Below are 16,225 nucleotides of genomic sequence, written 5' to 3' on the forward strand. Positions count from 1 at the left end.
TCAGAGAAATAAAGTTAGTCACCCTTTCTTCATCCTGTAGTTCCAACAGATTTGGAATATGATTTCCTACGTAGTCGTCCTTAAAGTAAAATTGAATCAACTAAGAACTTTGGGTATTTCCCTTCACTCTTGAAATGGGCATGTCCTCTACATTGATCATGCCTGGATATTTCCTTCCTGGGACAAGGCAAACAGAGAGAAATGGGCTTCTACCATTTCTGCCATCTAGGAAGAAGTTGCACAAAAGATTTTTTTGTACATAAAGTAGAACTTAAAAATCTAAGTTTTTTTTTTCTTCTTTTTTTTTTTTTTTACATATATTGAGTTAAGCTTCTAATGCAGATGCTTTTGCATGGAACTAATCTTTCTTAAGAGTCAGTTCAGTTCAGTTGCTCAGTCGTGTCTGACTCTTTGCGACCCCATGAACCGCAGTACGCCAGACTTCCCTGTCCATCACCAACTCCCAGAGTCCACCCAAACCCATGTGCATTGAGTCGGTGATGCCATCCAAGCATCTCATCCTCTGTCGTCCCCTTCTGTTCCTGCCTTCAAATCTTTCCCAGCATCAGGGTCTTTTCAAATGAGTCAGTTATTCGCGTCAGGTAGCCAAAGTGTTGGAGTTTCAATATTAGTCTTTCCAATGAACACCTAGGACTGATCTCCTTTAGGATGGACTGGTTGGATCTCCTTGCAGTCCAAGGGACTCTCAAGAGTCTTCTTCAAAACCACAATTCAAAAGCATCAATTCTTCGGCATTCAGCTTTCTTTATAGTCCAACTCTCATATCCATACATGACCACTGGAAAAACTGTAGCCTTGACTAGACGGACCTTTGTTGGCAAAGTAATGTCTCTGCTTTTTAATATGCTATCTAGGTTGGTCATAACTTTCCTTCCAAGGAGTAGTGTCATTTAATTTCATGGCTGCAATCACCATCTGCAGTGATTTTGGAGCCCAGAAAAATAGTCAGCCACTGTTTCTACTGTTTCCCCATCTTTTTGCCATGATGATGGGACTGGATGCCATGATCTTAGTTTTCTGAATGTTGAGCTTTAAGCCAACTTTTTCAGTCTCCACGCATTCCAGTTAACTAGGAAATTCCTTCATTTCATTTTCCCTAGGACATCGGCTTGGCGTATATAAACCACCTGGTGGCAAGAGGAGAGTATGATATAGCAGCACGGTAATCAAGATGTTTTCACAACTATTTGTTAATATAAATAGAATTGAGCCATATTAGCAATACAAAGAAGTCATTCTTTACAACTGACTTTTTTTTTTTTTTACATTTTTCTAACGGGTAGTTTTGAATAGTAGTAGTTTTAACCACAGAATGAATTGATATATGTTATTTACCCACCTAATGTCTCATTTTTACCAAATGAAAAATATTTTTCTCAATGAAAGAGGTCTCAAAATACATGAACAGTCTGAGATTTTACCCATTTTATAAGACAGCCTGGAAAAATAGTCTTCAGGCCTACATTTTTGTTCCCTGATTTAGGGAAATGTGTTTCTTTGATGTGTAAATCAAAGTTTTATTCATACATAAACATTTTTTTCCGTATTATGCACTGAGGTAGAATTCTAATGTTCTAAAGACTGATTTTGTAGTCCATTATTTAAAGCCAGTGAAAAATTAGTTTAAATGGATACTTGTAAGTATGATGGTATTTTTTCAAGGCATAAAAGGTCCCCAAACTAGCAGCATTCATCTGGTTAAGTAGGAAACGCAGAACAGGAAAATCATTGGGAAAACCCTTATCAAAGTCTTCTGAAAGGGATTCATCTTTATGTATAAGTATTTTGTATTTTCTTGATTTCCATCAACTCACATGCAGTCAAGTGAGTACCAGTAATAAATACCTTTATGTTCATTGGCACTTGAGATGGAAATTTGTCAAAACTCTGGGATAAGAGATTTATCTAAACCACTGGGGGAAATGACTGCTTATTCTGTCTCTGTTTATTTTCTTTATTTATACTTTCTTTCTCCCTGGGATGTTTTTTACAACCAGCAAATGCCAGAAAATTCTTGGGAAAAATGCAGCACTCTGGGAATACGAAGTTTATAAATTTAAAGAAATTGGACAGCTTAAGGTAAGCAAACTTTATTTTTAACTCTTAATTTTTCTATGTAGTATATTGAGGGCTTCCCAGACAGCTCAGCAGTAAAGAATCTACCTGCCAGTGCAGGAGACTGTGGTTCGATCTCTGGATTGGAAAGATTCCCTGCAGAAGGAAATGGCAACCCACTGCAGTATTCTTGCCTGGCAAATTCTGTGGACAGAGGAGATTGGCAGGCTACAGTCCATGGGGTCGCAAAAGAGTCAGACATGACTTAGTGACTAAACAACAATGACAACAATATTAATGTTGAAATGGAAATAAAATTAAGACAGTAGTAATCAGCTCTTTATTGGGAAGCGAGTACCATTTCAACTAGAAAGAAAAACTTTTAGAAATTAGTTACAAAACAGGAGCCTGGTTCATATTTTATGTGCATAAAATATATACATATATATTACATGTACGATATGTTCATGTTTTTATGTCCCTCCAATTCCCTCAGTGTTTAGATGAAGTTTTAATGTTCTTTTTAATGAGTATGGAGAACAGGTATGGTCTCATCATAGTAGATTATAAACAGAAGGCTTTTTTCACATGTTCTGAATAATTAATGCATTTTCCAGTATTTTACTTACTGGAAGATAGACGAAACATTTTGACCAGGTAGCTCCAACAAATAATTTTGATATTTCATTTCTTTAATCTTTCAATTTAGTGTGTAACATCCAAACTAATCAGTAAAGTATTCCTGTGCCTGTAGGTATGTGTGAAACATTTTCACTTCTCAGTTTTTGTGAGCCTTTTCAGTGCTGTCCTAGAATTATGAATATGCTTTTAAAAACTGCAGTTATTCAGCTGGCCAGCCCTGTGCCTCATCCTGTCCTTGCCCCATAAATATAAGTCTTCTCTGGGAGACCCTCCAGGACACTTATGGTCATGTTTATTGGGTCAATCCTAGAGGGTCTTCTCCAGTCCTGTGGCCATTTTTACCATGATGGCTCCATCACTCAGAACTCCGTATGAATTCCATATCTGTGTTGGAACTTTGTGGTGGCCATTTTACCTCGTGTGTACATACTGCTGATAATGGTCACTCAAATTAATGTGAATCCATTCCCACCTAAGCATGGTCTTTCTCCTTTCAATCTGTGTGTATGACATCACAATATACCTATTTCTCCATGTTTAATAGCCACTGTCCTGATGAGAACATGTAACTTACCTCCTCCTCCTGTTTAGTTGCCAATCCTTGTCAGTTTCATATCATCAGTATTGATTGGGCCTTTTCTCCCCCTCCAGTACCACTGCCTTAACTCCCACCTGAGCTCTTACGAGGGCCTTCTGGTAGATCTGTGAACAACCCTAACCCAGAGTGAACATGTTAGTTGCTCAGTCATGTCCGATCCTTTGTGAGACCTCATGGTCTCACAAGCCTACAAGACTCCTCTGTCCAGGCGAGAATACTGGGGTGGGTAGCCATTTTCTTCTCCAAGGGAGCGACCCAGGGATCAAACCCAAGTCTTCTGCTTTGCAGGCATATTTTTCACCACTGAGCCATAGGGGAAGCCCAACCAGGAATTAGCTATTTGAAAAAATAAGCATGTTCCTCTCATCCCCGCCTGCTGAAAGTATCAAATCCAGATTCCTTTCATGACCGCCCTCAGCTTTCTCTCGAGCCTCATCTCCAACCGTGTTGACCTCCCTGCACGCATAGTGGGTGCGCATGGTGCCATGCCTTTACCCATGCTGTTCCCTCTGGCATCTGTCACTTCTGCTTCAGTCTCCAAGATCCACCTCTCCACAGCTTCCTGTTCATCCTTATTTCAAGACATTTAGCACACAATTGGCTGTTTAGATATCAGCATACTTCCCTCTGAGGCTGTGAGCTCCTGGGACAGTGCCCCAAGCTCTGGGTCCCCAGGACAGAGCATGGTGAGTGGTAAGGTAGTGCACTGCAGAGCTATTTTCAAGTGTTTGGAAATTGGAAACTTTTAATACATCACTGAGAAAGCTAAAAACGCAAGATATATTTCCCCTTAATTTCAAAACATGAATAGATGTCATGTAACTTCTGTGACATTCTCTCTTATAACTTAGATTTTCATTAATTCATCAAGAAGAAGAGAGAAAGTTTACTTAACAGTTAATTTTTTTGCTTCAAATTTATTCATACATGTAGACACCCCATATGTACTTTTAAAAATATATTGTATTATAAAAAGAGCTTATTTGAATCTTTTATCTTCATAATATTTTTCCAAAGTACTCTATTGCCTTAAAATTTAATGTATTCTTTTATATTTGCTGCCTATTGCAGTACAGTTTTACTTTGCTACTTTTTAAAGTTTTTTTTTTTCTTTCTTTTTCTTTTCTTAGGCGATTAGTCCTTATTTGCCAAGAGGGGATCCAGTTCTGAAACCACTCATCTATGAAATGATCTTACATGAATTTTTGGAAAGTGATTATGAGGTATGACATTCTAACATGGTCATCTTGTTTTCAGTGGAAAATGTTAAGAAATCTAGAAAAATAGCACAGTGGAGCAGCAGCTGATTTAAAGGCAGCAGCTTTGCAGCTTCTGTGGTCGATGAAACTGGGGGTACATACACTCTGATGACAATTAAAAATACGTACACCTTATTAGAGAAAATGTCTAATCTGTGGACATTCTGAAGATTTATTAAAGCTAGCTTCTTGATAGAGCTAAAGGAAAAGGATCAAGTACCATTTGGGGGTTTTCAGAGATAGAATAGCATCTGCTAACCATGCTTCTAACTACCCTGAAGAATGTAGAACTTTCTGAAATGCAGAACTTTGCCAAAGGAGGATTAGAGAAGTTGGGAGGCAGGAAGGAAATTGGAAGTGATCTGTTTGCTTATTGATTAAGGAGAAAACTACTTAAATTGCTTATCTGCTATATACTCTGCACTTTCACTGGCCTGTTGATGTTATACTCCCAACAACATTATATTAGTAATATCCAATTTTACAGAGAACTAAAGATTAAAGAGAGAACTTGCCCATGGCCATATATAATAGGCATGCCTAGGTTTGAATTTAAATTTGGTGTTTGCATGTACCCAAAATGGATTTTTTTTTTTTTCCCGGCCATGCCATATGGCTTGCGAGATCTTAATTTCCTAACCAGGAATCAGGCCATCAGACCTGGGCCCTCGGCAGTAAAAGTGCAAAGTCGTAACCACTAGACCGTCATGGAAGTCTCCCAAAATGGATTATAATTTTTAAAGTTGTTCCTTTAACACACATTTATTCAGAAAATCTGTTTCATGCCTGCTGTATTCCAGGAATGTGCTAGGCATTAGGCATGCAGGTGTGAATGAAATGATGTGCATTTAGCAGTAGCTCATAGTCTTAGTCACACCCAAGCATGTAAACCAGCAGTTCTCAACAGGGGCAGACACCCCCCCCCCTCCTCACTTGCCCAGAAATACTTGGTGATGGAGACATTTTTAGTTGTCATGACTGGGAGATTGGTAACACTGTCATTTAGTAGGTAGAGGCCAGCAGGATGCTGCTAAACATCCTTCAATGCACAGGACAGCTCCCTATGACAAAGAATTCTGTCCTTAAATGTCAGCAGGCCTGAGGTTGACAAACCCCTAAGGTAAACAGATAAATTATTACATCATATGCCAGGTGCTCTCATAAGGCTGTCCACGAACTGCTGTGGAAAGACTCAGCCTTCTCCTGCTTCTGACCAGAGGGAAAGATGAGATTTCTGGTGGGCAGGTTCCAGGCAAGGCTGGTAAGTTCTGCTGCTGGGACAATCCATTCCCTGGTAGATTGCAGACCATGGGCTCCTCTTCTCCAGCTTCTGTCCAACCTTCACAGTCTTTCATGAAAGTGGTGCCATCTTCAGCTCCTACTAATGTTCAGGAGCCTAACCCAGTGATCTGTTTTCATTTTTGGTACCTCATAGCATGTTACAAGTTGTCCTTGCCTTCACACATTCTAATGTTACGTTTTGAAAATAAGGAAGACTTTATTTACAACTTTCCTCCTTCCCACAAGAATGTGTGGTGACTTGCAGAAAGGTTAGTAGAAATAGAAAGAGGCAATCGGAGAGGGCATGAGAAAAAGAACTGTGTTTTGAGTGCCTACTCGGGCACTTTTTTAACCAATTACTGAGTCCATTTAAAGAAGCGTAATAATGCAAATACTACATTCTCACTCTGAGATTATTTTAGAGCTTAAGATCTAAAGGGACTTTTAAGATTGTAATCCTTTAATAACACAAGGACTTGTTCAGTTACTGTCAGCCAAGTGTTCCTGGATATGTTCAATTCAAGCATTCCGATGCCTGCATCACCAATGTAATTCTTTTACTGTTATAAGCCTGTATTTTTATCATAGGGAGGGATTAAGTGCTTCAGTATGAATTAAAACTGAACAAAATATTTATTGTGCATACTAATGGGACAATTTATTCATGTTCTTTTCTTATTAGCATGTGTTCTAGTGTCATGATCCAATCTTCCCTCCCGGCCTGGATCTATTCCTTTCTAGATCTGTACAGAAGAGTTTATGGTAATGGTGTATGCCATTTATTCTAGGTTCTAACTCATGCAGTCTAGGAGCATGGTTCCTATTTATTTCCTATTCAGTTCAATTCAACACATCTTTAGAACCTACCATGGTTGAGGACTGGGCTGAGTACTCATTTGGATCCAAGAGGAAAACACAGTCCCAGCCTTCAGTGGATTTACAGACTGGTTGCTAAGTTGCTAAGTCACTTCAGTCGTGTCTGACTCTGTGTGACCCCATAGACGGCAGCCCACCAGGCTCCCCCATCCCTGGGATTTTCCAGGCAAGAACACTGGAGTGGGTCCCTGGTGGCTCAGACAGTAAAGCGTCTGCCACAATGCGGGAGACCCGGGTTCGATTCCTGGGTTGGGAAGATCCCCTGGAGAAGGAAATGGCAATCCACTCCAGCACTCTTGCCTGGAAAATCCCATGGATGGAGGAGCCTGATAGGCTACAGTCCATGGGGTCGCAAAGAGTCGGACACGACTGAGCGACTTTACTTTCTTTCTCCAATGCATGAAAGTGAAAAGTGAAAGGGAGGTTGCTCAGTCGTGTCCGACTCCGCGACCCCATGAACTGCAGTTTATCAGGCTCCTCCATCCATGGGATTTTCCAGGCAAGAGTACTGTAGTAGGGTGCCATCGCCTTCTCCTACTGGAGACACTGTATAAATAAGCTTCAAGTAACTAGAAAATATGTAGAACAGGCAGAGTAATGTGTTATATAAAAAAATGAGAGATAATTATTGGTTGAAGTTATTGGAAAAGGTTTCTTCAGTGAAAAAAGACTTGTAATGGACTGTTCCTGTTTCTTTCCAGTATGTTCTGAGTACCTAGAATAATTGTCATAAATATTCCATCTTTGTACACCTTCCCAAAAAAAAGAATTGTGAGTGTTCTGTGAAAATATGGAAAGAATATGAACTTTATTTCAAAATACGAGGGATGGTACAGGGAGGGAGATGGGAGGGGGGTTCATGATGGAGAACACGTGTACACCCGTGGTGGATTTATGTTGATGTATGGCAAAACCAATACAATATTGTAATTAGCCTCCAATTAAAATAAATAAGTTTAAATTAAAAAAACAAAAAACAAAATACCAAAGCTTAGTATACTTGTCCTCTTTTTAAAGTAATGTAATTTAACAATAAAAAAAGAAATTTTATTATTTGTGTGATTCTCTTACAATTCATTATTCAACCCTTAATTTTTTCCAGAAACTTTTAAATCCTATATCATTAAAGGTATCTTGTTGATTCATATCTGGAAAACTTTTGACTGTGAGTGGAATAAATAAGCAAAACTTAAAGCTTATAGATTTTTTTTGCTGTATGTTTTAGGGTGTCTTCCTAGTCATTTTATTAAGAAGTTTATGAGTAATTTGATTTTGTCATAAGCTCTTGTAAGTAATTCATATTTTAGCTCCCATCATTCTTTCATGTTTAGTTTTGAATTAAACTGTCATGGAGTTGATCAGATAGCAGTGTTGTGTAGCAACACTTGATCACACATAATGTGGATGAAAAATAGTACTAAAGGTCAGATTAAAAATATAAGAGGCTTCCCTGGTGGCTCAGTGGTAAAGAATCTGCCTGCCAATGTAGCAGACACAGGTTCAATCCCTGGTTCAGGAAGATCCCACATGCCACGAAGCATGAGCCACAGCTATAGAGCCTGTGCTCTAAGTCCGGGAGCTGCAACTGCTGAAGCCCGAACACGCTAGAGCCCATGCTCTGCAACAAGAGAAGCCAGCACAAGGAGAAGCCTGTGAACCGCCACTGGAGAGTAGCCCCCACTCTCTGCAGCTGGTGAAAAGCCTGCAGCAAAGACTCAGCACAGCCAAAAAATAAAATTATTTTTTAAACACTGATAAAAAATATAATAAAAAAATATATGAAATTAAAAGTATTTTCTTGAAGGTACTGGTGCTTCATGATTTCTTTGTATGGAGTTTCTACTGAAACTTTTTAATTTTTAATTTATAGCCTACCAGAATTAAATAGTTAAGCATTGCTTCATAATATTAATAACAGATATATAAGCATGTTAAAAATGGGGTGATTTTTGTGGCATTTCGTTTAATGAGTAGTCCTTAACCTTTTACTTCCTATGATGGGCACCAAGGGATTCTCTTACTTTGCCACTGAATCCTGATAGCTCCCTGATAACTGTGTCTTCTAATTATTAATAAAGGCTTCAGGGTAATTTCATCAGTATTTTTCGTCATATTTAATCAGAGATACATAAAATCAGTTAAGCAGAGAATAGCCTAATGTGAAATGTGATTAGTGTTTATTTCAGTTTATGTTGGAGTCGTCTCATTTTTACTCATGCAGTGTGACCGGTCATTTTGTCTTATTTTCATTAGAAGTTGGGAGTGCTGCAAGGCTATTAACTGAATCAGGAAAATAAAAAAGGAGCCAAGCTTTCATCTTTCCCTAAATAGTATTATTCCTGGTCTCAGGGCTACTGAGAATTGCTAGTATTGGGGTGGAAATCTTGTCAGGACATTTTTCTTTTAATCTTATAAATTACAGAGTCTTAAGAAAACAGAAACTTGATCCTTTGTACTTGATCCAAAGTATCATTTTGATTCAGAGAATATTTTAATGTTGTGATTCAATGGTTTTATAAAATATATCCTCTTTATTGAGTGAATCTCCTTCCCAAATCTCACAGATCAAACTGTAGTCATGGTCACATGAAGGAAAGTTGCAGTTTGAATAGAAAATACACAGACTGTTGTTTTGATATCTTGCCATCCTTCCCAGGGGATACTTGAGTTGAAACTGGACTTGAAACTATATTCCTTATTCTCTTATGATTTTTCTTCTTACCAAATCCTAGTACTTGACAGAAGCAAATTCCACCATGCTGTTTCATTTCTAAGTATCATTTAAACCAATTAAAAGTATTTCTAAGTATCATTTAAACCAATTAAAAGTTCATTAAGGCACTGAAGTAAAGTGCTAGTTACTCTGTTGTGTCTGACTCTGTCCTGTCTGACTAGCCCACCAGGCTCCTCTGTCCATAGAATTCTCCAGCAAGAATACTGGAGTGGGTTGCCATTCCCTTCTCTAATAGATCTTCCTGATCCAGGGATTGAACCCTGATCTCCTGCATTGCAGGCAGATTTTTTACCATCTGAACCACCAGAGAAGCCTCATTAAGGCATTCATTGAGTTATTTAATATTAATAATTTTTTCAATGTGAATATTTTTATTTCTTCTGCTATCTATAGAAACATTTAAGGTTTTTGGTTTTGTTTTTTTTCCCCCCTAAAAGTTGCCAAAGATCAGTAAGTAAACTGCTCCCTAGTACTTTGAGTTACAAGGGCTAAAATTAGGGATCAGCACTGCAGAGGCTGTCCAGGACACTGGCTCACAGCACTGGAAAGCTCTGGAGACAGGATCCATAGCACTGGAGACAGGATTCAATCAGGGGATCTGGAATTTTCTATGAGAACCACAAATTTTGAAATCCAGAAAGAGTCAGGGTAAAAGCAGGGGATAAAACTTGAACCAAAGTCCCAAATCCCTAAACAAAACTAGAATTAGAGGCACCCAGTGGAAGGAAGATAATAACTTGCTGAACGTGGGATGCTGGGTGATTCCACCATGGGAGCAAAGCCACCACCTGCACAGTGCTGGCTGCGCAGCTGACTTGGACAGTATCTGTAAGATGTCAGAGAATGCCTTCCAGGTGTTACCATTAGTCCACAATGAGGAGAGAGCAAGTAGACCTAAACTCTGTGCAGTGGTGCCTAATGGAAGGACCCCGGGGCCTCGCTTCCTCATGCATTTCCTCCAATAATAAGAGCAGGGATGGTTCTGCCCACTTCACTTTTCAGGAATGGCCAATGGAAATGGATATGTGGTCATTCTCTGCCTCCCTTGCCACCACCAAACCCATAGTCTGAAAATTGATGATATGTTTATGGACCAATGTTTTCATCATAAATGGTTTTGTGTGTTTTCCATGAAACTTTCAGGCATTGTTTGAACTCATGGGATTGCTTTCCTTTTTAAAGAGTGTTCTGTTTTTCCCCCTCGATTAGGGTTTTGCCACGTTGATTCGAGAATGGCCGGGAGATCTGTACAACAATTCAGTAATAGTTCAAGCGGTTCGGGATCACCTGAAGAAAGATAGTCAGAACAGGACCTTACTTAAAACCCTGGCAGAATTGTGAGTATATTTTAATGCTTTTTTTTCCCCCCCAAATCAATCGTCATGAAAAGTTTTCATATTTTAGCTCTGGCAAACTGAATTGGGAGAATGCAAGTTTGTATGTACCATTTTCCTATATTCACTCTTAGTAAAAAAAACTTTTCGTAAGCCTCCAGTGTACAGCTAGAAGGTAAGGTAAGGGAAATGTGTGAGACTGTACAGTTGTAATTTATTTCCCAGAGGAGAGGAGCTTTGGTCAGCACCACTTGGTGGAGGCAGTGGTTTGGGGAGGGAAGGACGCCAGGTCTTAGACTACTGCAGCGAGTCATTTTCCCAGTGAGGCTCTGGTTTCTGTCATTCTTGGGTCTGCAAGTTAGTAAACTTTTCAAACTGTAGACTCTTTATAAGATTACTGGGGGCAATTCCGTATGGGTTGGTTTTCATGAAATTTCTTAATCAAGAACTGAGTGCAGTGCCTGGCACTGAGTCAGGTCTCAGAATATGGAAGCTTGATCAATGCTTTTTGTATTTTTGGGCACTTTAAGTGACTCGGGCTTTGTGCTAAATGCCTGAGATACAGACAGATAAGGTACCCCTGTGCCCTAGGACCTTTGATTAGTGAAACAAGAAGCACACTGTAGTTAATCTCAGAAGACCACCTTGCTTCAGTCCCTCCTCACACTCCCGCCATCTCAGACAAACCCTTCTGTCACTCTTACCTCTTTTGCCCGCGACCAGGAAAAGTAAACCCAATGACCCAGTATCAGGGCTGTTAAGACTTTCCACCAAAGGAGTTTTGTTTGTGGCACTGAGTTGGAACACTAATGGTTTTCTTCTGGAAACATTGTTCTAGATTTCCTTGGATTCTTTCGTTACTAACACTAATAGTACTGATAATTCTCTAGTACTAATAATGGACCCAGTGCGGCTTAGCATCAGTTGGCCTTTAGGAGCTGACTTGCGAAATTAAGCAATGTGAAAAACATTGTTTCAACACAAAAACACATTTGAATTTTATACAACCTCCTTACAGATAAGCTTTTGGAATATCACCCATCTGTCAGCTGACTACTGTTTGTAAGAATTGTAACTTTCTATTACTAGAATAAGAATTTCCTTCATTTGGGGGTCATAATTTCTTTGTATATGGATTTCTCTAAAACATTTTGAGAGTTTTCTGTAGGAAATTAGTTTTTGTCAATATTGACAGACTATTGACAATAGAATATTTTCAATTTCCTAAAATTTTCTCAAGGTTCTGAGAAAGAAATACTTACTGGTCACATATAGTTCAATCCCAAGGAACACTTTTCTAAATAAAGTTAACTTTTCTCTCTAAACAAGTGTTTCAGTTTTCATTAAAGTAAAACATGATTTATTGAATATGTCTTCATGTTTTATTAGAAGTGTTGATGAACATTAATGTAAAACCTTTGTCTTACCAGGTATACCTACGACAAAAACTATGGCAATGCTTTGGAAATATACCTAACATTAAGACACAAGGATGTTTTCCAGTTGATCCACAAACATAATCTTTTCAGTTCTATCAAGGATAAAATTGTTTTATTAATGGATTTTGATTCTGAGGTAATGTTTTTCTTTTTTTAAGATTTATTTTTTAAAAAATTTTATTGGAGTATAGTTGATTTATAGTGTATGTTAGTTTCAAGTGTACACAAAGTGAATCAGTTATAATGTGTTTCTTATTTTACTACTGATAAATTATTTGTGCTGTCCCAAGTTTTTATAGACATTTGTCCACATGCTGGAGTAGTTAATAAATCACATAACCTGTTGTATGCTAACTGTTCAGAACACTCTGACCCTCGCCAGATGTTCCTTTAGTAGTTGGCATTCAGGACTCCTTTAGCTGATGCAGTTTTTCTGTAAAAGCAATCATAACTTGATGTGGAACTTTTAAAGTTGTGTGTATGTGAAGTAATTTTTTGTTTTTTAGTAAAACAGGTCATTGTAATTCATAGGAACAGAGAAACTAGCCATATGCTTTAGCTCATTCAATCCTCTTAATTGTATGTCCCAGAATTCAAGCTGTAAGTAAACTGTTCTGGTCTGTTTGTGGCACTTTTATTCTTTGGCATTCACAGCTTTAGCATGTGGAGTTTCCATTGGTCTCAGATGACAAAAAGATAAAAAAGAAGATAATAAAGTGCATTTGAATAGTGGGATGTTTGTCTAATGACTTCCCTGGTGGTAAAGACTTCAGATGGTAAAGAATCTGCCTGCAATGCTGGAGACTTGGGTTTGATTCCTTGATCAGGAAGATCCCCTGGAGAATGGAATGGCCACCCACTCCATTATTCTTACCTGGAGAATTCCACGGACAAAGGACCCTGGAGGGCTACAGTCCTTGGGGTCACAAAGAATCAGACACGACTAAGCAACTAACACTTTCACTTCTGTCTGATGAGGGCACCCAGCCTCCACATCTCACAGTGGGTCTTGTAAAGTGATAGAAATTGTATGTATTTTAAAAAAGAAAGTTAATGCCAAGTGCTAGTGATGAAAAGAAAGAGTTTCATAAAATACAGTAGCTGTTACTCGAAAAGTTGAAATTTTAGATAAATCAAAGAGTAGAACACTTAAGGTTCCAAAAAGGTTACTTGAACTTTTTAAAATTTTATTTTACTGTATCTAGGGGTATTATGTGCTATATTATATATCTATTACGTGCTGTGTATTAGACTTCACACACTTAAACATAATTTAAATAGAAGCTAAATCTACTTTTTCTGAAAGATGCTTTTAGCCCATTTTTCATTCTTAAGTCCTTAGGGAGTACAAATTTAAAAATAGTGCAGTTCCTAGGAAGTTCAGGTGCAGAGATTCTGCTTCTCTGGCAGAAGATGATTAAGGGGATGAGCAACTTATATAGAAATTAATTTTCCCATAGCCAGTCTCCCCTTATGACTGACCCACCCTTCATGTATCTCAAGAGCTTATTTTGCATATGAAGCTGTAGACAAAAGATGAATGAGTTCAAATTCATTGCTATTCAAGAGCATGAACTCAAGGAATCACGTAACTTTCTAATTAGAAAATAACTTAAGGGTAATCTCTTCCAACATCCTAATGTTTCAGAAAAAAAATTCAGCAGACAGGTAGGCAATGTAACAGAGTCAAGAACAAGACCCAGGGACTCTGTATGAGGCTTAGTCTGGTGGGTTGTCTTCCCACCGCCTCTTGTTACAAACACTAACTTGTGTTTCATGAATGATAAAGGTGGCTAAACTCAATTCTGTAAATCCATAAGCTTTATACTGTTATGAAGCTTCAGGTGTCTTTTTTTTTTCCCCCTTCTGTGTCTTATCCTCTTCTCCACATAAGACCAGCTCCTTTTATCTGTGGAATCTGTAAAGGGACTCCATCAATATTCACGTGGCCAGAAAGAAAGCTCTTTTTTGTAATACTGGGAATATAAATGCTTTGTATTGTGAGTTGTAGCACAGCATCATTTTATGTTGTATGCGAAACACGGAGACCGCAGAGTGAAACAAATTTTAAAATACATTTAGAAATATCTCAAGAACCGTTCTAAAGCTAAGAACCCTCTAATCCATGTAAAACAGGCCCTCTGCCTTTCATGGTGATACCATATATAACACATTATGTTCTGTGTTCTCTTTTTCTGTGGCAAATTTCAGTGACTGGGTATTTTTTCATATTGCAGAAAGCTGTTGACATGCTTCTGGACAATGAAGATAAAATTTCAGTGAGTGCCTTTATATGTATTGAAACAGATGAGTGTCTGAGACCACTATCACCATAAAGAAGAGAGATGTTTATGAGATAATTTCACAGCTGTATTTGTATCCTCATAACTCTACATTTAATTTTTTTTTCCTATAGATTAAAAAAGTAGTGGAAGAATTAGAAGACAGACCAGAGTTGCAGCATGTGGTGAGCATGACAGTCCTTCTCTTTTGCCCTTTGATTGAATAGAGCAGCAAGTCACCTTCCAGTGTTGGTTTGAGAAGACTGGAGTGATATTCTGTAATTGTTATTATGCAGCAGATGATCAGAATCCAGACTAGGAATTAATAACAGATCAGGAACTTTAACTTTGACTCAAAATTGAATTGTGATTAAAAAAAAAAGTTATCACATTTTTGTATTATCAAACTATGCCTAGGAGTAAACAACTTCCTTCTGTCAATTGAAGAAAAAAAAACACACACCCTGAAAGTTGAGAATTATGTGTTATTGAGCACATACAAAGAACTATAGCCTGGGAGAGCAGCCTCTTAGATAGCGCTAAGGGACTGTTCCAAACAGATCAGGGGAGCCAGGATGTACAGCAGTTTTTGCTGGGGGAAAAAACACAAAAATATAGTGAAGTATCATAAGAGTATTGCTAACCACAGACACAGAAAACAAACATCTCAAGTTACTGATTTTAGTGCCTTCCTTTGTATAAGAAGATGGTAGACTCTGGGCTCATTGAAATCATCCCTTAGATATGCATCTTAACTGTCCAGGGCCAGAGTGTGTTTTTCTCCAAGCTGACTTCCCCTCAGGGTGCACTGTTGGGTTGGCTGCAGGGGCTTTATGGGGTTGATGGTGGGCAACATTCATTATTTACAAATGGCAGGTAGTGTTCTTTGTCCACACTTCTCTAGTTACCATTCAATATAATTATGGCATCAATTACAGCCAAGCCAGTTCCCTGACTCTACACCAAAGATACCAAGTTTTCCTGTTAAGGAAACACCACACAGCTGTTCCATGTCCAGGACCACACAGAACACTCACAGATCAAGCCTCATTTTTTGACAGAGCCTGTGCCTTCTTCTCTTATGTGGTCGTGTGGTGGTGCCATTGGGCCCATTACTCTAGATTTCTTCTGTTGGGGGGCTCCTTTGATTCTCTGCATTGCTGTCATCATGGGAGCAAAACAGGAAGAGATGTTTTTCTATATCCTTTCAAAATGATGCCAGAGAAGTCTTCAGTGAAAATAGGGGTTGTTCCCAGTAGGCCTGTGAGCATCATATAAGACTGTTGTGTCTGTGCGCACCTCTTTGCACCCCGGGAGGAGCGTTAGGAAATAGAGCATTTATAAGTCAGTTTCATGCACTGAAGCTTTTGAAGACTCCAGTATAGGAAAGTGAAGTGACTTGGGGGGAAGTTGTCCCTTTGTTTGCTCAGTGGTTTTCTGAATGCTTTTTGCTCTGTTGTTTATGACTGAAAATCGCCAGATTATCTGCTTACCGAAGCAAGGTACCTCTGTGCGGGTCATCATGGAATTTGTTTGCAAAGCAGTGATTTCTGGCTTCCTTCAGCCGTGAGACAGGACTACAGGCGGCAGGTACCAAGTGACAGCGTCAGTAGGGCAGTGGTAGAACGGTGGCGGCGCTCACACGGAAGGGGCCCATCGTCTCTGTCAGGCAAAGTGATGTCTCTATACATTTGCCCCAAAGAT

The 16,225-nt window shown here is 38.8% G+C and overlaps 1 protein-coding gene across 2 annotated transcripts in view; it reads left to right on the forward strand.

The window, feature by feature from the left end:
• Positions 1 to 16,225, forward strand: part of VPS41 (VPS41 subunit of HOPS complex) — a 225,180-nt gene that overhangs the window by 149,182 nt on the left and 59,773 nt on the right. For both annotated transcript variants that reach the window (XM_061414519.1, XM_061414520.1), the window contains exons 15-21: positions 1,122 to 1,183; positions 2,019 to 2,100; positions 4,447 to 4,539; positions 10,676 to 10,803; positions 12,231 to 12,375; positions 14,477 to 14,518; positions 14,656 to 14,706. In XM_061414519.1, coding sequence (XP_061270503.1) covers positions 1,122 to 1,183; positions 2,019 to 2,100; positions 4,447 to 4,539; positions 10,676 to 10,803; positions 12,231 to 12,375; positions 14,477 to 14,518; positions 14,656 to 14,706 — 603 coding nt within the window. The remainder of the gene's footprint in view (positions 1 to 1,121; positions 1,184 to 2,018; positions 2,101 to 4,446; positions 4,540 to 10,675; positions 10,804 to 12,230; positions 12,376 to 14,476; positions 14,519 to 14,655; positions 14,707 to 16,225) is intronic.

The sequence above is a fragment of the Bos javanicus genome, chromosome 4, assembly GCF_032452875.1.
Source record: "Bos javanicus breed banteng chromosome 4, ARS-OSU_banteng_1.0, whole genome shotgun sequence".
NCBI lineage: Eukaryota > Metazoa > Chordata > Mammalia > Artiodactyla > Bovidae > Bos > Bos javanicus.